Source organism: Notechis scutatus, chromosome 6 (genome assembly GCF_049901735.1).
Source record: "Notechis scutatus isolate UNSWTSFEM ecotype Mainland chromosome 6, rNotScu1.2, whole genome shotgun sequence".
Lineage (NCBI taxonomy): Eukaryota > Metazoa > Chordata > Lepidosauria > Squamata > Elapidae > Notechis > Notechis scutatus.
This window is the reverse complement of record NC_142014.1, coordinates 49,782,532-49,807,239: the sequence shown is the minus strand read 5'-3', so window position 1 is coordinate 49,807,239 and position 24,708 is coordinate 49,782,532. Positions and strand designations below refer to the sequence as shown.

The window sequence follows — 24,708 nt, the reverse complement described above, 5'->3', positions numbered from 1 at the left end:
ATCAATCATACTTTGATCTTTTCCTATTGTTGGCACGTCATTGTTTTATTCACCTTGCATGCTGCTGCACTTTACATACGCTGTGTGTTCATATGGTTAGTATGTGCTTCATTAGATTTGAATATTCATCATATGGTTCATTAAGCTCAGTATCTACCATAATCATTAGAAAATATTATTTTGCTGGGCCTGTCTGCAAAGAGGTTACCTTCTGTTCAAACATGGATTCTCTGTGGTTCAGCTAGCCCTTGATCTCTGTTCCTCTAAATACCCTACAATACTTTCTTTCTCTTCTTATATTTATCTTCCTTTGTTGAGAGCTCAAACTGTGGAAATCTTCAGCCTGAATAGCCTGTTTCATTCTTAGTAGCTGTATCTCCTGCTGTTGCTTCTACCTACACCCCACTTTGCCATTGTGCTAGAACGTGTGTAAAAAAGAGAGTGGGCAATGGGAGATGCAGAAAACAACATGTTTTGGGATTCTTTTTTAAGCCTGTAAAGATTCTGTTTCAAAACCTTACAAGCATCTCCTTGGGTTTTATTCTTCCAAGTCCTTTTATTCTTAATGCTATTCTCCCTGCACTTGGCAACCAAGGCAAATGTTCCTGCTGCTCAATGTCTGTGTTAGAAATCTTGTTTCACATATGCTACTGATCTATTTTTTCCTTTTTACATGCATCATTCTTAGAAAAAAGTTGCAGCTGAAGTAGGGTAGTTATAATCAAAAGGGAACATTCTAAATCTGGAGGAAGAGGAGGAGGAAGCCGGGAGGGACAAGAGAAGAAAGTAAAGAGAATAAAAAGAAAAATGATTGGTTTAAGCCTTAATAGATTGTATATTCTTAAATTTCAAAGTTGATTATTGTACTTTAGTATGACATAAGAGCTTATTTATGTTAGCTTTGTATTTGGATTGTATGGGTTTATTTATTTTTTTGTTCCAGTTTTCTTGTTGGTATTGTTGTTACTGTTATTGTAATACTTGCTAGCTATAATTTTCATTTTTTAATCATGTTTTTCTTGTTTTTAATGTTTTTCTTTGTAACTGTCCAGAGTTGTTGGAAGATGAACAGCATATAAATTTCATAACAGTTTTCCTGTCCACATTATATCATCATTAGATTTTCTATAATTAATGAACATGAGAAGTTGTCTTCTACTTATTCAGATTGTTCATCTACTTAACCCTGGCTTATAGAAGAGTGACTAGTAGTTGTTATCCAAGGTTTGAGACATATATTTTACCTGGTTCTATTGGGGGATGCTAAGAACTGAACCTGAAACGTTCTGCCCAAAGCATGATTATAAGATAATTTTTATAGTTTCCTTAGGCATCTTACATATTGGGTAGGTGAATGTTTAAGTGATACATCTTTATGTTAATACTTAGAATACATTAATATCCACAGAATTCACTCTTTTTACTGGACATCTTTGACAACTCATCACTAATATTAGCTTCTGCTAGAATTTCTACTCTAGGTCTCCTTGGATCATGGCCACCATGTTTATTTTCTGAGAATGCATGTTCTGTTGTGTTGGGGCATTTTTTTCATAGTAACTTCTATGTTCTTTAGAATATTTTGGAATAAAGTCACTTCCTAATACTGCAGTACTAAAATTTGGTGTTTGCAGCTGATGAGGACCAATTGGATAGTGCCTTGCTAATGGACCCCTCAACTGTTCCCACATAAAGTCTGTGCTGATTATAGTGTCTTTCTAGTGACAATGAGATATTACAGTATTGCAAAATATGCATACTGTAATTTTACAAATACGTTCATAAAACTTACCATTTTGTATAGCTGTATCAATTCAGAATACAGCTGCTGTGAATAATGCCATTCCATGTTGAGAATTACAGTACCAAAAAAAAAATAGTAATGAAAGTGCACTATACTACACCATGATGTTCTCTTTCCTACAACTCAAAGGAAATATTGAAAAACTGGAAAATATGCTATCTAATTATCAAAGGCTTGGAATAGTTATCCTCTGAATGAGAAAAAAGCTACAATATTGACTTTTTATTTTTAAATCAGTAAAATATAGTGTATGAAATTATGCATTGAGAAAATAAATTCAGACGTTTACTAGAATAAATTAGGTTGAACAGTGGTTCAAAGACAAAATGAGTTAAGGAAAAGTAATTTCATGAATCCATTCCCGGGAAGTGTCTGTCATAGTCATTAATGTTATTTTACGTATTTCAGTTCTATAAAATGTATGTACAGTTATATAGTATGTTAAGGAACTGCAACATTGTATGCATCCTATTCCTATATTTGTAATGAAGGAGATAATATTTTGATTTTCTAGAAAGGATTACATTGATTTGAAAGGTAATCCATAAAATTATCATTCAGCCTGTTTACTGATTAGAATTGGCAAGATAATTTTTCCCTGGCCTATCCTAATCATATGAATACTGCAAAAAAATAAGATACACTCATATAAAATAATATATTGTATGCATGAAATGTTTTGTTATTGTTTAAACAAGGATATAGTACTTTTCTAGAATTATCAGAAATAACTGAGATTGAGCTAGGAGTATCTTGACTCCCTCCCTTATAAATAGTATTTGAGCTTTACTAGTCTCAGAATTGTTCAGTTGGGAAGAGAGAAAATCAATAAGTGTTAAATTAAAGATTAAACTCAATCCAGAGACCTTCTTATTGGGAATATCAACTGTCATGGAGTAAAAAACAACAGCATCTAATACTAACATCATCACAGCAGCAAGAATAGCCTTTGCCCAAAATTGGAAATTAACAATGGTACCCACAGATTTAGCAGTAATCAACAAAATTTACCAATGCACAGAAATGATTAGATTAACTATGATATTAAAAAACAAGGAAGAGGAAGAATTTTTTACAACATGGAATACATGGTACAAATGGTTAAATGAAAAGGAAATAAAGATGTATAGTGTAGTAATATAGAAAAACAAACAACGTATCACAACATATTAATAACATAGATAAGTACAAAATTAAGAATTAGATTTAAGGTATCTTTGTAGTAAATGATTTCAATTAACACTAATAGAGATGTACACTGTTAGGAAAACACTCTAAAATGTGAGAACGTGATTCTCTTTTTAATTTTTTTTTCTCGAATAATTTTTTTTTTTAAAAAAAGAAATAACAAAGATTGAGCTAGGAGTATCTTGACTCCCTCGATATTTTTATAAATAGTATATGAGCTTTACTAGTCTCAGAATTGTTCAGTTGGGAAGAGAGAAATCAGTAAGTGTTAAACAAATCATTTACCTGAATGTATAGAATGTATAACAACCACTTTCACACGCACCAATTGTTTGTTGGTCAATTAGAAAACAATACAGATGACATCAAAGTTTTTTTCATGGTGTCATCTTTTCTTTTAATTGCCGATAACTATAAACTGCTCCTGCTTGCAGACATAAATGGACATTACTGAATATGATCAGTGATTCTGCTTGGGCATGAGGTATAAAACCTGTGAATAGCAAATAACCAGCTTCTTGTAAGACTGTACAGAGATCTGAATTCAAAGGGTTAAATGTGATGTGAAGAATGAATGGCCATGCATACTGCAATTGTCAGAATTCCATAAACCAAATGTACTTCCTCCACCCCACCCCAGGATTGCACATTTGCAACAGACAGGTAGCTGAATGAGCCCAGAAAAGGATGCATGTGTTTTAAGGCTTCCCAAAAGATCCTGTATATTCAGCCACCTGTATTTTGAACTACAAATCTGGATTTCTGCACCGTCCTAGCATTTATATGTTGTGTAGAAACAAATTAATAATCAATATAGTGCTTTCAGTGCTAGTGTAATATAGTATAATAACTGCTGGAATATGTTTTTATGAAAGGCAGAAGAAACATTGTATTTGCATGCTTTTGAACTGCTAGGTTGGCAGGAGATGGGGTGAGGACGGGAGCTCACCTTATCATGTGGTGCTTGGGTCTCAAACCTGGGCTACCGGCTTTCCACCGGACAAGCCTAGTATCTTAACTGTTGAACCACATGACCACCTGGTAAATGCTGGCACAAAACCAGCCTATCTGGTGTGGCTTTATCCACTATGTTGTCAAGCTTATGAAGCAAGGCACACTGCTGAAGCATAACATAACTGTGAGCTGCATAAGACCAGAGCCATTAGTGTAGCAACTGCAGTTCCCATACATGGTTCTCTAACATTCATGGAAATATTCTGTGCCTGAATTAGCTTCACTCGTGATCTTCAGATATATCATATTTAGCTTCAACATTACTGAAACAACACAACAACAAAAACCCCAACCCTGTGCCAAAGATTTCGTCAGTGATGATGGAGGAACACACAATATATTTTCTAGAACCTTTCTAGAGACAAATCTGATAGTTTTCTAATGGATAATTCTGGGATAGATACAAAGCAATAAAACATAGGATACATTATGACAACTAAGTTTGAATCTTACTAGCATGTGCACTTTTATTTAAAATTAATTTTCTTCTAGGAGAATATGCAGGAGTAGATGTTATCCAAATCTGATAAAAGATATTCCAGCCATTAGTTGAGATAAGTATGGGATACCACCAGATCCATGTGAATACAGTATATAAGCTCTGTATCTTCTCCTTTTGGGGAATTATAATCCTATTCAGAATATGAAAATTAGCTGCTTTCCTGAAAATATTTTCCTTATCCAATCCCTTATTGAGCACAGGTATATTCAACCTGAAGATATTACACAGAAATGCATTTGGGCATCATCAGTATAATGATAATATCCTGTAACAGATCTCCTAATGATTTCATATAGATGGTTCTGACGATATTGAATGATAACATGATATGTATTGTGGGACAGAATGAAACTTCAAGGAACATAATACAACAGCTTCTGTTTTGAGGAAGATTGTTTTGAAGAATTGTTTCTTCCTACACCACCAATTGGGTATAGGAAGAAAACCAACAATCCTAGATTGGGAGGCCATCCAGATGATTACTAATGCTCTAGTCACTTTATAAATAGACTATCACAATGTGCTCTACATAGGACTGTCTTTGAGGAGTACCTAGAAGCTATAGTAAGTTGATTCATAATACAGAGGTCTGGGCACTGATAGGCATGCCATAGTATTCCCATGTGAAAGACCAAAACAACCACAAATAGATTCACATTCACTCTGACAATCTCCAAACATTGTTAATCCCATAATCCATTCTAAAATTAGTTTGAGATGGATCAAAATAGCCTGCTTTCTTCAAACTGCTTACAAATATGTGTACAGAAAGCATTTTTCTTTATTATCCTCTTGTAGACTGTGACCAAGAAAACAACTAACTAGTTGGAAAAAGCTATGCTGGAAGGTACTCTGATAATACAGTTGTTGCAGAGTAGTACAGTTCTTTTTGTAGTTATTATCTATAAAAGAGATAATGTGAGCTCCTATATATATATATATTTATAAAAGAGATAACATGACTTTCTGTATATATTTCCTTCTATGCACGGTCATATTTATACTTGGAAACATCACAAAATATTAATGACACACTTTCTGTATATTCATTTCCCCCAAAACTTAAAAAAAAGAAGATATCATGAAGTGGGAAATTCATGCCTCTCCTGACGATGAAAGGCAATTTCCAGCAGCTCAGTTTTTGTATGAGCACTGATAAGGGATTCTGAGAGTTGTAGAGCATAACATCTAGAGAGTTACACATTTCTTATGTCCCCTGTGTATATTCTATATCCTGTAAAATGACTTCAAATATTTTGGTTTGAAACGTTTGTGGGGCACAAACCTATTTCACTCCTTAGCTTCATGTGTATGATATCTAAATTAAAAAAACATGTGTCTATCTGTGAAATTATATGGGGAAAGATAAGCAGCATTTTACTAGTGTTGCTGTTTCCTGCAAGGAACTTGCATGATTATAATTCTTTGTTATCCTTTCTCCATATTCTTGGATGGAAAAAAAGCTCAATAGTCAGTTTTTATTCACTTTGAGACAGATGATAAAACAATTTCTCTGTTGAAAATAATATGACAGTGTACCATTCTTTTCCATGATCCATGTGATCTTCCTGTTCTGCTACTGAAATGTGAGAATCTTTACATACTCAAGAAACTATTTCATATTTCATGTGAATATTAATAACTTTTATACTTTTATAATTTACTTTTTGTAAGTCCCTCCAAATTTCCCCCTTTCCCTTCCCTCTTTTCTCTCTTTTCCTTTTCCCCTTTCTTTTCTTTTCTTTGCAAAGAACATTTGCGAAGCCTGAATGAGATTAGGTCTCTGAGAAGATATATTCATATTTAAAAACTAATAAGCTCCCTAATTTTTAAGACAGTTTTTTTTTTTAACCAGGGCATCTGAATGTACTTGATTGTCCTCTCAGGTTTGGAAGAGAAAATGAGTAGCATCAAACCATATCCATGAAGATATTTCAGGATGTATTAACTGGCATCTTCTTGCTATTGCTAGCTCTTCTGAGCTTATGGAAACAGATACGCAATTTGTGAATGGTTGCTAGGGAAACAAACAAATTTCAGCTGGAACTAGTAATGCAGGGACCAGTTTTTATCCTCTAAATATGAAGCATTTAAATGGTTCTATAATGCTGTGTTACAGCCCATATATCATACTGAGAATGGACCACAGATTGATATGATTTCAATTGATAATAGTGTTACATCTAAATAAATAGACACCTCACTTTTTTGAACAGATAAGATCTGATAACTGGGTTTTGAAAAAACCTTATAGTTGCATTTTTGTAAATTAAGTATTAGTCTCCACTTTTTCTAGATGAGGAAAAAAAAATTCCTTGAATGGTCTCATGCTTTTATACAGATCTAATCAGTTTTTAACTAATCAGTGGCTATAAAATGCCTAATTAATCAGTTTTGTTAGAATAAAATATTTAATGCTGTCCCTAGGTCAGAGGCATATTGGGGGTTTATGGCCAACGTAGCAGCCATGAGCTTGGCCCAAGTCATCCAGGGCCCATCTCATAGCGGTAATAACCCGTTCTGATTTTTCTGTCAGAGCAATGGAATTGGCAGAGATTTTTATTTCTGTCCTGCCATGGACAGACCAGAAGTGGTATTCAGCCAGTTCTGACAGGTTCTGGAGAATCTGTAGCGGAAATTTTGAGTAGTTCGGAGAACCGGCAAATACCACTTCTGACTGGCCTCACCCCTATCTATTCTCTACCTCCTGAGTCCCAGCTGATCAGCTGGGTCTTCTTTTGTTGCCCTGCACAGGATAACGGAGCTGGAAAGCAGTTTACTGGGGTGGGGAGGGAATGGGGATTTTACAGTATCCTTCCCTTGGAGTGGAGTGGAAATGGGACTACCCTCGACCCACCAGTATCCTTTCCCTGCCACGCCCACCAAGCCACACCACGGCCATGAAGCCACACCTACAGAACCAGTAGTAAAAAAAATGAATACCACCACTGGGACAGACCACTCACTGGTGAGACTCAATTTCTTGGATGCTATCCCCCTCCACAGGAAGGCTGCACCTATTGGATTGTCTTGCCCCAAGTCGTTGTCATATTTGTGTCAGAAAGGGAGGCACTACCAGATTGAAAGGATTAACTGGTGACATCACTATTGCCCAGACAGCACCCAATTGGGCTTTCCTTTCATGTCTCTGTAAATAAGCCCACAGAATTGGTACCTATGTATCTGCTTGCATTTGCACAGTTTCAAACTGCTAGGTCAGCAGGAGCAAATGATTGGAGCTCAGCTGCACACAGCAGCACTTGGGTCTCAAATGCAGAGTTGCAGATTGTCCACCCAGCATTCTTACCCCATGAGCCACTGTGCTCCATCCCAGGCAACTAATGGACCCTATTGGGTTGCAGAGGCAACTTGGAGTTATTCTGGAAAGCCTGCTATTCGGTCCAGATGAAGCCATGGAAGAACAAGTGGCTTTAGAACAGATTGCGCCTGAACCATCTCTCCATGCCCAGAGTTCCTGATGTTCCCCGTGGAATTAAGAGAACTTAAGCAGGCTAAGAGATGCCTAAAGCATTGCTGGTGAAAGACAGGGAGCAAAGACAATTGGGCACAAGCTAGAGCTGCTATTAAGGCCTAACTCAATGCAACAAGGGTGGTATAACATGATTATTTCTCTGCCCTTATTATATCTACTGATAGTTGCTCAGCAATCCTGTTCTGGCTGACTCAGTCCCTCCTTGAAGTGAGTAAAACTGAAGTCTGCTGTAAAGAATATGCTGCTGCACACCTGGCAGATAAAATCAGTCACATTTGCTCTATGTTGGACTCTAGTCTTGGAACAGAAGCGATGGAAGTGATGGAGACCACAGTTTGCAAGCCAATCTGGGAAGAAATTGAGCCTGTCGAACCTGAGGAAGTGGATGGGGCTCTCTCAGCTGCTAGTTCGGCACCTTGTGTGTTAGATCCATGCTCCTCCTGCCTAATTAAAGCCTCATGGGAGGGCAAACATGAGTGAGTCTCGGCAACAGTTAATTCTCCTTGAGAGAGGGACTGGTGCACCCCTTCTTTAAAGGACCATTACTCGACCCAGCTAGCCTGGACAGTTTCTGTCCAATCCCCAACCTCTCCTTTCTAGGGAAGGTGTGGAGAGAGTGGTCGCATGGCACCTTCAGAGAACGCTGGATGAAGCAAAGTATTTAGACCCTCTTCAGTCAGGATTCAGACTTAGGCGGCATTGATGCCAGTCATGGATGACCTCTGGCAGGAATGGAATGGAGGTAGTGTATCCATCCTGGATCTTCTTGATCTCTCAGCATCATTCAATGCTATCAATCATGGTATCCTTATGGGCCAGCTTCAGGAACTGCAGATGGCCAGCATTGTATTGTGTTGCTTCTCCTCCTTCCTATAGGGCCAGTTCCAGTTGGTGTTGATAGAGGGGGAGAGATCTAGCCCAAAGCCCCTACTTTGTGGGGAGCCTCAGAGCTCTGTTCTCTCTTCCTTTCTGTTTAACATTTACTGTACATGAGGCTGCTGGGTGGGGTGATCCCATTGGTTTGGGGCAGGGGTGGGATTCAAATTTTTTAACAACTGGTTCTGTGGGTGTGGCTTAGTTGGTGGGTGTGGCTTGGTGGTCATGTGACTGGGTGGACATGGCTTGGTGGTCATTTTATTGGTTGGGCGTGGTCAACTCAACATCACTCACATCGAGGTACGCATCTCCTCGCCTGGCCTCTCATAACTGTGGGGATGCTGCAACAGTTGTAAGTGTGAAAAATGGTCATAAGTCACTTTTTTCAGTGCCATTGTAACTTTGAATGGTCACTCCACACAAGCAAAGTACCAGCAAAGGAGGGGGAAAAAACTCCAGAGACGTTTCTGAGACAGGAAGTCTAGTCCTGCCAAGAATGTAATAAGGGTTAACGGAGAGGCAGTTTCTGTAAGCAACACTAGAATGTTTCCTTCCTGCCTTCTTTACAGGATTAGGCCAGTAATTTCTTCTAACAACCGGTTCTCCGAACTGCTTATCATGTTAACAACCGGTTCTAGCGAATAGGTACGAACTGGTAGAATCCCACCCCTGGTTTGGGGTGACATATCATCAATATGTAAATGACACCCAGGTCTATATCTCTACCCATCACTTGAGTGATGCAATGGATCTCCTATCCCAGTGTCTAGGGTCTGTTGGGGACTGGATGGGGCTAACTAGACTCTCCCAACTTTAACAAGACAAAATAGCTGTAGTTATTTAGACAAGGATGTCCAATCTCTGGGTCTGGATGGGGTGGCATGCCTCAAGCAAACCAGATATGCAACGTGGGGGGGTCCTCCTGCTCTCTCATATATGCATATAGGTTTGTATGTTTAGTAGCCTGGCTACAAAATGATAGATTGAAAGTCTGTCTGAAAAACCAACTTGAAGGGAATTCCTGAAAAATAAACCAAGCAAAAACCCATTCTTCTTGAAAAATGGCTGCTGCACTCTGTATTAAGTAAAAGTTCTCACTTGAGGAGGTTCTGCATGGCAGCAGCATGCAGAAGGTACATTTAACTAAACCTTTCTAACATGCTGACCGGAGGCCTCTAGAAAATATGTTTATAGGCAGGGGTGGGATTCTACCGGTTCTGACTGGTTCTATAGAACCCCTTGTTAACTTTTTAAGCAGTTCGGAGAACTGGTAGTTAGAAAAAATTCCTTTTGGTTTTTTCCACACTTATTACATTCTTGGCAAATAGCCGAGACTTACTGTCTCTGAAGGAGGTTTTTTTTTTCTTAAAGGGGAAGGGTTGTTTTAAGCTTTTTACACTGCTGTTGGGAGGAAATATACCCCTGGAAATACTTCTTCTTGGCTAGCTAGAAAGATTTACATTCAAACATGAGTTTCCATACCCTTTCTGAGTTTTGGTCTAAAACTGTTTTTTGGTGAAGTTTAATTCTGTCCTTGGTGATGTTTAATCCTGTGTTTATTGGTGGGATTCTCCTATTCAGCTTTGTTTGGAAGGAAAAGGATTAATTTCTGTTCCTGAAAAGAAACTGGTTTGAGAAATCTGCTAGTTCCTTTGTCTATTTGTTCTGGTAATTGGTTTAATAAGCAACAGCTACTGTTGTGATTTAATTATTTGTATTGTGTATGAATTTTTTTCCTGCCTCATGGTTTCTTTATCTATCTGGGAAGGGGGCGTCTTCACTGCTTTAGTGGTATCTGGCACTGTCCTTTTGGGGTGTACTTCCAAGAGGCAGGAGGCAAGCTTGGCACTGATTTTTTTATTGCCTTTCTGGGGGCATGTGACCTTTCCTTAAATCTGGATGATTTCCTTAGGATATCTTGTGAGATAAGTGAGACTAGCTGGTATCTTTAAGTGGTGCAAATGGATCTAAGGATTGCTTCTCCTGGGTGTTCTCTTTCTGGAAAGCTTAAATGACCTCTCTGCTAAAGGGTTTCACTTTATGAGCAAAAGTTGGCTGCTGATAGTTATCGTTGCATTTTAACTATTTTAATTCCTCAAGATGCTCTGGCACCCTGCCTGATTTGTAACTCTGACTTGCAGGTATTTTTAATCTAATGATTATTTAGGGTATTTAGGGCAGCTTTTTGCAAGCAAAGAAGCTTTTTGCATTTTTGTACAGGTAATCCTTGACTTACAGCAGTTCATTTAGTGACCATTCAAAGTTACAATGGCACTGAAAAAAGTGACTTATGACCGTTTTTCACACTTACAACTGTTTTTTTTTTTTAAACAAGTTTTATTAATTTTTAAAACACACAAATTGTCATTATTCATTACATGTTTAAACCTTTTTTCATTGTCAATTTAACAAGTCAGATAAATTATAATTCTGTTTTAAACCATTTCCATACAACATACCAAAACCTCTTATTCAATTTCTCTTTACTTCTCTTTACTCTTATTCAATATCATTATTATTATTTCATCTGTTTCTTTCTGACTTAGTTACCATTATTCTCAATCTATATTTCTACAATTTTTAACTAATTCTCCCCCAAAAAGACATATACACACAACACACAAAACATAAAAAAATCTTTTGGAAAGTAACTTGGACCCAGGTGTCTCTCTCTTCATGGACTTCAATTATATTCATGCTCATCTTACATATCATTACTTATTTTATTTACCATTCTAAGCCTTCTATATTAACTTCCCCACATATTTCACACTTCTTACTTCTATCTTAATTAATCATCTTAATTTGAATCATTATATTTATATCTTTTGTCCATTTTTATCATCCCTTTGTCTCATTCCTTATAAAAAAAAAGAAAATAAGTTTCTCCTGAAATCATTAATCAGAGTATGATGCCTTTCTATCTCCCCCTAAGTTAATCAAATTAATCTTTAAAATAATATCTAATACCCAATCCGATTTTGCTTGGTACATTCTATCTAACTAATACATCCAACATAATTAAGTACATAATTAGACAATAAATCCAAATATTAAAAAAGATACTATAATAAAAATTTTATAATAACATCAATACCATAGTCTTATTAAACTCTTTAATTAAAACAATATTCTAAACCTCCCCTATTATTAAGTTTTAAAGCCAATCATTTTTAAACATTTTAACATTTTAATCTCTTATCAACTCTTAAATCATTACAATACTACCATCTCATCTTATGTACCTTGCAAAATCTTTTTTTTTTTAAAAATTATACTTTATCCATTATCCAAAAAAATTTCTTTTTTTCATTTAATTTCAAAACATTGTAGCTTTTCTCCACCTTTTCCCTTTCTTTCTTCTCCCAACAAACCTTTCTACCCCCCTTCTTCTAGCCTCTGCCTTGCCAGCTTCCCTTCTCTGTCGTATTCCTTTTCCCTTTTGTTTACTATCATCATATTGGTTTTGCACCTTATTTTTCCCTTTCTTAAATGTTTTTTTAGATCTTAAGTCCTTAAGTCCTTTAATTTTCTTCTTTTCTCTTCTTTTCTTTTCTTTCTCTCTTCCTTCTTTCTAGATCAAGTTCTGAGATTCATTAAAAATGGCTCCTTTCTTTCTTTCTTGTTCCTCTGCTGTCTTCATCTGTTGTAATGTTTGTTGATAATTAATAAGCGCCATTTCTAAGAAAAGGAAAGCTTCTTCCACACCATCTTTACCATTTTTTTTTTGCTTGTTCATATTCTTTTCTTAGTTCCTCAACAGAAAGAGCCATTATAAATCTTTTCTTTTCTTTTCCCCTTCTTTCTTCTTACAACAACCAGAATATTCAAAAGAAAATAAAAAAATAAAACAGTCCCAAAGTTATCAGTCAGTCCAAACCAAGGCAGAGTTCTCACTTTCTCCTTCTGGGGTAATATCAATCCAAGAGAAAGAAAGAAAGTCCAAATCTGTTTAAAATCTTATTGCAATATATTCTAGTCTTCAAATCCTTAAGGCATCTGCTCCAACAAAGTCTTAGCATACAAATGTTTTCTTTTTAATCCTCTCTCTTCCCACTCATCGCTTAAAACCAATTTTCACCTAAAAGAAATAGGTTTCTTAATATCCAGTTATTTATTCCGTAGGAAAAGAGGGAAAGCTATCCTTTCAGCACCTTCAAACAGCCGCTTTTTTTCCTCTTCTGGCAGGTATTATTCAGAAAGTCATACTTTTCAGGAATTTTATTAGATATGTCTTAGAGTCCTAGGAGCCAAGAAAAACTTTCTCCTCTCAATCACTTTCTCCACTTCCTCCTGCGCATTCTTACCCGGCTGCCAGCTTCTTTGTGGCGGCCATTACAGACCGCCGCTGCACCGTCCTGGGAAAAGGGAGTTCTGCTGGCCAGGGAGGGAGTCTGCAGCACCCCCAAACCCTTCTCCGGATCCCCTACTTCAGCTGCCCCTGCAGGGCAGCCTAGCTCCGTACCGGCTGGGTCGGAGCCCAAAAACGGCTAGCGCGGCAGGATCGCGCAGCTTCGCAAATCCCTGCCGCCGCGGCCGACAAACCGGAAGTCCCACACTTACAACTGTTGCAGCATCCCCACTGTCATGAGAGGCCAGGTGAGGAGAAGCGCCCCTTGACGTGAGTGATGTTGAGTTGGCCATGCCCACCCAGTCGCATGACACCAAGTCACACCCACCAACTAAGCCATGCCCACAGAACCGGTTGTTAAAAAATTTGAATCCCATTCCTGTTTATAGGTAAATAAACTGACAAGAGTTATTACACGGGCAGTGGGAGCTAAATATTTTACAGAATGGGTACTCAAATGTGAAAAGCCTTTTTTTAAATTCAGACCTGTAACTAGCTAATTATTCTGTATTAACTATGTAATATATATTAAATTGAAACAATTCTATGTATCACTTTTTCCATAAACGAAGGCAGTGGATAAAGATAACATTTGAACAATAAAACATCAGTACACACAGTATTAGGTTTATGCAACAACCCTGGGGTCTCAGAATTATCTTTGCATGCAGATATGAGCCAGTGAAACAGTAGAATAGCTTCTGCAGCAGCTGTGTAAACTTCACAAAAGAAATAGTTGTTTTAGCTCCTTGAAGAGAGCTGCTACAGTCTCCTCTTTCAAATGCTTTGCCCAGCCCTGGTATATCTTCTGTGGATTTTATTTTCGTAGTTCATAGAACCATAGAATTGTTGGAGGAGTCCAGAAGGATCATCTGGTAGTTAAACATTTGGCAGTGTCCAAGAAAACCAATTAAACTGTCTATGAAGTAGCTCTCCAGCCTTTTCTTAAAAACCTCCAGAGATGGAAAACCTGTGACCTCTTTCTTGTTCACTGTTTCACGGACTTTGCAATCAGGAAGTTAATTCTTCTGTTTAACTGAAATCTGGTAGCTGCAATTTTTACCCAATATTTCTGCTCCTAGTTTCTATAGCACTGCAAAATAGTTCTTGTCCACCTTCCCTAAGGTATAACCCTTTTAGCTGATTTTTTTTAACTTGGTAACATTTATTATACCCTGTCTTTAGTTACAAGATTGCTAGCACTCAAGAGATCAACGCCTCCTTTGCCTGAATTGAATCGCTCTTCATATACTCTCATAATGAAGCAGATACCCATCCATTTGCCATTTGCTTCATATCTGCAACATCTTACATTCACCTAATGACAATAAAGCCACTAGCCAGGTATTATGTATATATTGTTGACATCTTCAACCAAAACTCTTTCTGACCTTTTCCCACTGGTTTCATGTAGATTTTTTGTAATCTACAAAGGAGAATAATGATTGGAACAAAGCAGGATATTTGCTATGCTAGCGGTAATCATTTCACAACAGATTTTCAGGGTAGAAGTATGTTTGACTTGGCTAATACACTGTATAATTTGGATCCACAACTTTCTCAACTCCTACGAGCTAAGAATGCTGATTAAAAATTCAGAATGAGAGAGCCTTTTATATTAAGGAGGGAGAAGATATGGCAATGAATCTGCTTCAGACTTTTGAGGAATTTATGAACTATGTTCTTCTGTTCTTCTGAAGCATCAGCAGTAGGAGATATGCTGCCTGTAGCGGGGAGCAACACACAAGGCTATGAGCCTAATAGATGATTGGATGCTAGCAGGTAGTGACGAGGAAATGGTTCATCTCTGGCCATCGTCCTGCATCTTATTACTGCCATTGGAGTAGCTTTGGACTGTATACATTTACTTAATTATTAGATTTTCATCCCACCTTTATTACTTGAAAAGGTGACAAACAGACCTAGTGCTCCATTCTCCTATTTTCCTCACAACCACCACCTTAAATTTAAACCTGTTTAAATTTGTATGTTATAATGTAAAAATCTGAACGGAATCTGCATTACACAAAACTTGCATTTTCTATAATTAAAATTATGTTTATCTTTTGAAAACTATTGAAATGAAAAACATCTCATTATTGCGATATTTCGATTGAGTATCAGGAGAATTTTTGTGTATCAAAAATTAGGCCAATAATTCTCTCTCTCCACTTCCCACAGGTCTGCCATTCTATCTTGCCAGTATTTCCTTTGTATTGCAGCCTGACATTGGACATAGGGGAGAGAGAAGAAGAAGTGGGAAAGGACCAAAGGCATCCCATCTAGTCTTTTTATTAAGCCAGTTAAGAAGGAACGATGGGGCAATCTGGCAGCTTTCATCAGCACCTACTCCTTGAGCAGACACTTTTCAGCATAAAGTCATAAATTGTTGGGACTGAGTAAAAAATTTGGTGGGAGGCTTTTACAGTTATTTTGGTTTATTTAAATGCTATACTTAGAAACTACCCTTAATATGTAATTTGGCTTATATAATTTTCCAATACATTGGCTTCATTGTTGGCTGAGTGGGAACTAATCATAGGTTACATCAGTGAGTATCTTAACTGTGGGGTGTCACTGATCAAACCACTTCTTTTAATTGTCAAGGGGAAGGGAGCATCTCTTGGACTGTGGCAGCTGGCTTTCCTTCTATGGCTTCCCAGCTGGGCTGTTCAGTGACGTGTTTGTTTGGCACATCTTGGAAGATGAACAGGATCTAACACTTAGAAGTTTATTTCATCTCCTAAATTTCACCTATACACTATAGAATGTTTCATTTATTCTGGAAAAAGTCTAGCTTCTTTAAATTTCTGTTTAAAAAGTAGACACCATTTAATATTTTATTCATATTTTCATTGAGTTTTCCTTCTGATATGTGAAGTAGTATGTGAAAATCCAAATTATTTGTTTGCTTGTTTATTTGTGTGAAAGAGAGATTCTTCCTCCAAGGTCAGGCTCTCTCTCTAAAAGAGAGCATGATGCTATCTTAGGGCTCATGCTAGTTAAAGAACACATTAAGTTTATCTGCCTGTTGAAGCCACATATTGGTATTCTAAGCTTCACAATACAATTTATATTGTAATAAAATCAATTTACAATTGATTTAAAAAAATCTAAAGAAAACAAAAGAACAGTGGAATCCATTGAAAAATAATCTGAATTTAATTAATAATGGCACTTTAATTTGTATATCATATTCTTTTAAAACATTTCAGTCTGAAATTCTATAGCCAGAGTTAACATTTTCAAACATTATATACAGCATTTCACATTTAAATTCTATATTAAATGCAACAATAAAGTTATTGCTCAAGCCTAATTTCAGTGAAAAACAACATGAGAACATTTTTCCTTTTTGTTGTTTTTGCTCTTAAGTTTCATGTTTTTTTTCACTGAATATCAAGCACTTTTCTTTTCAATGTAATATTTTACTTTAGTACATCTCATTTTGAAAATAGCAGAAGTCTGTCTGAGAACATAAATCAAGTATTTTAAACTGATAATCTCTTTCAAACAGTAGATTTGAAACAATTAGAACTGCAGTAAATTAGAGTTGGATTGTTAGTAATAGCTGAGAGCATATATAAAATATAATATAATATAATATAATATAATATAATATAATATAATATAATATAATATAATATAATATAATATAATATAATATAATATAATATAATATAATATAATATAATATAATATAATATAATATAATATAATATAATATAATATAATATAATATAATATAATAATATAATATACCGTATTTGCCGGCGTATAAGACGACCGGCGTATAAGACGACCCACCACCACCACCGGAAACGCCCTCCAGAAATCCCGGGGCTGCAGCGGCAGGGCAGAGTGCCAGGGGCCGTGGGAAGAGCAGGAAGGCTGCAGCCTCGGGCAGAGCGAGGCGAGCGGGATGAAGCGGAGCGACGCAGGGGATCCAGGAAGCCAGAGGCGCTCGCTGCGCCCAACAAGCATCCGAAAGCCGGCAGTGGATATACCGGCGATAAGACGACCCCCCACTTGGAGGCATGTTTTTCGGGCAAAAAGTCATCTTATACGCCGGCAAATACGGTAATATAATATAATATAATATAATATAATATAATATAATATAATATAATATAATATAATATAATATAATATAATATAATATAATATAATATAATATAATATAATATAATATAATATAATATAATATAATATATAATATAATATATAATAATATAATATATAATCATGTTATATAATATTATATAATATAATCAAGGGCAAAGCATATAGTGAGAGAAACATATGCAGCATTACTTCTATCAGTACACCAGTGATAACAGATAACTATGAATGTGCTCCTTAATTTCACTGCTGGAGAGTATTAATTTATTTATAACCTTAACACACAGATTATAGCAAAAACAAAAAATGCAATAGTGAAATAAGTATAGTATATTCAGCTTTATAAATAATATAGTACCACACAGTTCACTGAAATATGGCTTCAAATTATTAATAGTAAGATTAGTTCAGCAATGTTGGAATTTCTTTTAGAAGTATCTTTATATTAGAATGGCAGTGTCTGAACCTTTCTTCCATCTGCAAAATAGATGTTTTTAAAATTGGAGTTGTTTCATGTTCTGATTATTCAATCTACTCAATAGTACTTGTGTGTTGCAAGTGGAATTATTGAAAATCAATGTAATCTTGTGAAGATTTAGTTGCCTTGTAGATTGTACTGAAAGTTTATAGTTTTTGTGCTTTCGCCTATAAGCACAATTATGTTTATAGGAATATAAGCTACAATTAGCAAATGCTAATTACTGTATAGCTTATATTATTTTTCCTAGCATTTGCTATAAAACCTAATCTAATCTTTTTTTAAAAAAGTTTTTTTTATTTAATTTGACAACAAACATTGATAAATACAAACATAAAACATCAAATAAAAACATCTTTCCATTGTATAGTGTGTCGGTTGGTACATATCTTTTGTGCACGATATCAACAACCTTTCCCTTCTAAATTAAAATTAAAATTCATATTATATGGATCAACTATGCATATTCTATTATTGTTAACTCCTTAAGAGCCTAATCTAATCTTGAATGACTGTTGTGCTACATCCATTTATATATTTTCATTTTTAATAGCTATTGTAACTGGAAAAAGGATAAAATTCTGATAAATACTAAAGCATTTTGGATCCTCAACATGTTTTTACTGCTAATTTAGAATAATGATGTATTAGGATTTTTGTTCAATTTAATTTCTGGAAAAGCACTTTTCTTTTCAATGTAATATTTTACTTCAGTACATCTCGTTTTTGTAAGAGCTGATTTTGCTGATTTTGTTAAAGCATACTGCCAGGTACTAATATAGATTGGTTTGAGCAATCTCTTCTGTCTGAACTGAAGTAACTTCTTGATGATATTATGAGAACAGTAAAAACTGAAGAAACTTTAAAATAGAACTATTTTTCCTGTGGTTTTGCCCCCAACATTTCCTATGTAGATCAGTTGAAAGAAGATTTGAAGAAGTATCGTTTCAAAAGAAAATGACAATTTTGTTAAGCTTCTTATATTCACCATTTTAATGAATTGATAAGATAATGGAAACATGAAATAATGCTAATTGATAGCACTGATATGATGGGATATTCTTGGGGATTTATTGCATATATCAGAACATGTACATGTAGTAAGGCTAAGATATTGATATCCTATCACACATGTGCATTTTCTCTAACTTCTGCTGTACAGCTTCTAACACATTGCAAAAATTGGGTAGGAGTTTATAATAGATTTGTCAGCTAGTGCGGCAGTGGTGATATTCCTCTGAAACAGCAACTGATAAACAATCATAGTATGCATAAGGAACAGAATTTTCCCTCTAAAGTGTTACTATTCCTGTTATTAAGAATCATTGAAGCTTGCTGTGAATGAATGTAGAAACATTGGTCTAAAGGAAATACAATTTCTTTAACATTTTCAAATTAATAAATTAAATAAATTAATAAACTAAATTAAAAAGAAACAAATGCTTGCTACAGGGGAGATCAAACAAACCCATAAATATTATTTACTCTTATTTATTAGATGCAATAATATTCAAACATTTTTCTATCAAAACATAGTCCATGTTTCCAACTCCCATTGGTTTTGTATGTTTTCTGACATCTTAAAGTTAAACAATTTTCAGTCCTGGCTTTCTATAAAAAATATGTTGAGACTCTAGAAAGAGTGCAGAGAAGAGCAACAAAGATGATGAGGGGACTGGAGCCTAAAACATTTGAAGAACGGTTACAGGAACTAGGCATGGCTGGTCTAGTGAAGAGAAGGACCAAGGGAGTCATGATAGCAGTGTTCCAATATTTGAGGGGCTGTCACAGAGTGGAAAGAGTCAACCTGTTTTCCAAAGCACCTGAAGGCCAGACAAGGAATAATGGATGGAAAATGATCAAGGAGAGATTCAACCTAGAAATAAGGAGGAATTTTCTCACAGTGAGAACAATCAACAAATGAAACAGTTTGCCTCCAGAAGTTGTGGGAGCTTCATCACTGGTGGCTTTCAAGAAGAGACTGGACTGCCATTTGTTAGAAATGGTGTACAGTCTCCTGCTTGTGTGTGTGTGTGGGTTAATTTAGCATCCCCATTCCACAAATAATAGTTTGAAGCATTTGGAATGGTGTACTAAATTGAAAAATGGGCTTCTTTTACAGGATTTGGAAAATTATTTCATCTCATTTAATTTCTCTCTGGTTTAGCATATAGTCTGTCTATCATCAACAAATCTTGAATTGCTTATAATTTGGGTTGGGTGAAGATTTTTCCAGACTTTGCAGAAGGGAGAAAAAAGAAAAATTTCCACCAGAAAAAGGTGCACTTGTTATTGGCACTCTCATTTATTTTTATACTCATAAGATATAACTACCTAGCAGCCAGCTCACAAATATTTTGCTACCTTTTTCTTTGAAGACTGGCAAACGACTTTTTCTTTTCTATCTTCTTCATCTATACCTTCTTCCCATGTTCTATTAACAGCTTAAGGGATCCTATGGAAGAATTACAATGCCCCTTGTCATGGTGTTATTCTGGGTAACATTTTATATGCAAACAATTAGAATCTAAAAAAACTCCCATCTCTCTGTTTTTAACTTATCCTTGAGATTTCTTTGAAATACTCTCTTTTTTGTAGCATTCTAGGCTGGATATGATTGATCAGTTGATTGATAAATTATAACTATTTCTTTTGACTATACTCACTTGATATGTGAGAATGCAAAGGCAACGTGAGGCTGCTCAAACCAGAGGAAAAGTTGAAGGAAATGTAGACTATAGAGTTTTTACTACCTCAAGGAATATGCTTGGATGTTTTCACTGACTCTGGAATAATAGAACAGATTGTCTGATTTTACATTAATTCAGCATTTATACTATGTAATGTATGTATGTGTGTGTGCGTGTGTGTGTGTACATATACTTATATATGTATATAAGTATACACTCACACTCAAAAATTAATTCTTATTAAGCAACAATTCCTGATATGTTTAATATTTTGTCCACATGCTTCATAGTTAGAATATTTTCTATTTAATAAATATCTGTATATGTCTCTCTATTTATAGTTCAATAGCAGCGTGTGAGTTTGAGAGGAATATACATCTACTCTGAAAATATGCAAAATAGATTATTCTATTTGTTATCACAAATAACAAAGATCTAGGATCTTTATGATTCCTATAATTTGAATAACCATTAACAAGGGCTTTAGATTAAACAAAATGTGCAAGTCAGTAATTCCTCTAGATTTGTTGCTGCTTTCTTTGCAAGTAGAATGAAAGGTGGGTTTCTTGAGCTGATTTTTTCCCCTGCAGTACTTTTTTTCTATATGAGATACTTTTAAACACATGTTGAGCAGAACTCGAGGAAGAGAAGTTGGTTGTTGACTGTATGCTTTCCAAGAAGCCGTTGTACCAAGATTTATTGTATCTTTTCCAATATGATTGCAGGTTTTAAAAATAATTAACCAAAAATTTATGATTGTGCATGCATAATTATATGTAATCATAAGTCATGTATTAAATGCAAAGCAAATCAGTACATTAGCTTCCCTCTTCTCTGTATATCTAAGTGAAATGAGGCACATTTTTTATTATGTTTTTATTATGTTCTCTTTTGACTTTTCTTCCTCCTCTTTTCTCCTCTGATAGGATGAATCATCCATGTTCTTCCAGTTTGGCCCATCGATAGAACAACAAGCTTCCGTTATGCTGAACATCATGGAAGAATATGACTGGTACATTTTCTCCATTGTCACTACCTACTTTCCTGGCTACCAAGATTTTGTCAACAAGGTCCGTAGCACTATTGAGAACAGCTTTGTTGGCTGGGAGCTAGAAGAGGTACTCTTGCTGGACATGTCTCTGGATGATGGAGATTCAAAGATCCAGAATCAACTCAAGAAACTCCAGAGTCCTGTCATCTTACTGTACTGTACTAAGGAAGAGGCCACTTATATCTTTGAGGTGGCTAACTCTGTTGGTCTGACTGGGTATGACTACACATGGATTGTGCCCAGTTTGGTGGCTGGAGATACAGACACAGTTCCGTCTGAATTTCCCACTGGACTCATTTCCGTATCATATGATGAGTGGGACTATGGTCTTCGTGACAGAGTGAAAGATGGAATAGCCATAATAACCACGGCCGCCTCTGATATGCTATCTGAGCATAGCTTTATTCCTGAGCCTAAGAGTAGCTGCTACAATACACAAGACAAGAGGATCTACCAATCTAACATGTTAAATAGGTAAGGGAAATAAATGTAATAATAAATTGGTTACTCACAAATTCAGATCATAATTAAAAGGCATTAAAATGGTTGGAGTTTTTGTGTAGTTTTGGAATCTCCCCCACTCCCCCTTTGTATATGATTCTCAGCCAATGCAAAACTAACTGAGTATATACTTGGCAACAAGGGACATATATATGAATATGAACTTCTTGGTGATGAGATGATAACAATTATATATTTCTAATTATACTTTTGTTCTGGAATTATTCTCAAGTCCTTCTGTAAGATATTAAATATAACCGGTGGAAACATTTATCAAGGATACTCTTAAAATAAGCATTAAAATTTTTGGTACATTTGTAAATGCCACTTCTAAGTACAATAAAATTTTGGCAACGTATGAAAAGTAGCTAAACATGGCTACAAAGCAAAAAACTGCTAGACCCTAGGAAGAAAAATGGTTGTACCAGGGAGATAAGAACAAAGTTCAGATACCATAGAATACATAAGAGTCAGATTAAGAAAGAAAAAATCAAGAATAATGAGATCATTAGGAGAAGGTATTAGGCACAGGACTAATATGAAAAAGCAGCCTATATATTTGGTAGATAGGATTGGAGTATGATATGTTGATAATGGTTAAGGTTCTGGCCTAGAAATCAGGAGATCATGAGTTTTACTCTTGTTTATGCATGAAAGCTATCTGCCTCACCCACCTCAGAGTTGTTATTGTGGGTAAAATAGCACTTGGAGGGAATATCATGCATGTTCTCTGTCTCGTGTTACTTATAACGTAGTAAAGTAAAATCTAATAAATCAATCAATACGATACATGTTTGGTGTACTATGTAATTAGTGTAAACAGTGCCAAGAGAGACAGGATCTTTTTCTAACCCTGAAGTGAGTAGTAAAACTTTACGTGCTGGGATGAAAGTTAGATTAATTCTATTTAGTGAATTTCCAGGAGAAGGAGTCTGCACAGCAATATTCATTTGGAATATGGATTCAGCCATTGAATCTGTGATTTGGCTGGGTCAAGCCAGCTTCTTAGGGCAGCATGCAGGAGAAACAGGTTTTTGCTACAATCTATTTTTAAGTAGGCATAATTTTCCAGAATTCTATTGGCTATTTGAGATTTTGAGCAATTGGACTTCAGTCATATAACCAAGACCTATAATATTATGGCTGCTCTGTGGGATGAAGTTACAGGAACACATTGTTAAGAAAGTAAACATTAGATTCTAATTTCAATGAGATGCATATCAATATCTTTGTTAAAGATTATGGCCCTAAATTTTAAAATATTTAGCTAGAAATAAAAGCCAGTGTTCATCTTTTTGTAGAATCACCTTCTTATTGGAATATTTTATTAATGTGTAGTACAAATAAGACAGATTTTGTTCCGTTTTTTTCACAAGGGCAGAAGTTATGTTGTGATCCATGAAATATACATACTAGAATTTATCAAAAATCCTTTATTCACAGGACTCCTTAGATTTATTCTATGAGAAGTAAATTATATTCTTTTGCACTCTTTTGCATTCTTTTGCATTCTTTTTTCTGTTCATTTTTTTATTTTTTCATAGGAAATGGTGTCTGCACATAAGCATTCAATATGTGCAACAGAAAAATGATTGCAATCACAGTGTTAAGCTTCTTTTCTAAGGAAAGTAGAGGTTTTACATTTTTCAGTGGTTACACTTTTTCTTGCCTTATAAGTAGCAGTCAGTGAAATGAGAGGCTCACAGTATAGTGCTGACACAGCTGATATTTTGTGATTCCTCAAGTTTATGGGGAAGATCAGAGCAGAAAATGTGGGGTTGCTGGTTTTGAAGGCAGCCATGCATACATATAGTGTCACTTTCATTTCTGGTTCAAGAGAGAGATGAAATTCTGAAACTGTCAAAGCAAGAAATTTCAGACATCATTATAAACTCACTATACTCTGATATGGGAGATTCTGTCTCTTTGGCAAGAAGAGTCCATGTACTATAAGCAGAAGGTTATAAATCTTAAATGAACCTGTTATTCATAAAATATTTCCACGAGGGGCCCTTTTTTCTGCCCTGTTTAATAAATGTAGAGAATTGATGAGGAGGAGGAAAAGAAGGGGCTAAAAGAGCAACGTTTATGGGCTGCCTTTATGTGATGATATGAATGTCTTGTAATATCATCATATAATGGTTTACAATAATAAATTGCTTCCCACAGAAAAAAATATTACTGCTTAGCTTCTGGGAAAATCTGCAGTCCCCATAACAAACATGTTTCTATAGGGAAAAAGAAACCCCTTGTAATTCCTCACAATAATTATGCTGCTACATGTTGCTCTTTCCTTGAAGATTCCCCTGCTGTTTAGCAAAGTGGAAGCTGGAACATGGTTGCATCCCAGGATACTAAAAATATGAAAAAGCAGATTATAATCCAATCTGTTTCAGACTTCAAAGATTACAAAGTATATCCAATCACATCTTTTTATTTTGAGCAGCAGCTCCCATTCATATAATTTAAACGGGAGTAAGAGAGCAGGGCTGCAACCTCTCAGTACATGGAGCTCGATTCATGACATTCCTGACTGAGACAAGGGCTGAAGAATGAAAAAGAAGAACAGTTTCGAGACACATTTGATTCAAATCCTATAGTTACTCATTAACACTATACTGTAAATTCCTGCCCATAA

The 24,708-nt window shown here is 35.6% G+C and overlaps 1 protein-coding gene across 1 annotated transcript in view; it reads left to right on the top strand.

Annotated features, from left to right (window-relative positions):
• Positions 1–22,114, top strand: part of GRIN2B (glutamate ionotropic receptor NMDA type subunit 2B) — a 126,023-nt gene extending 103,909 nt beyond the window's left edge. The window contains exon 3 of the mRNA XM_026693208.2: positions 21,445–22,114. Coding sequence (XP_026548993.2) covers positions 21,445–22,047 — 603 coding nt within the window. The 3' untranslated portion in view covers positions 22,048–22,114. The remainder of the gene's footprint in view (positions 1–21,444) is intronic.
• The last annotated feature ends 2,594 nt before the right edge of the window (positions 22,115–24,708 follow it).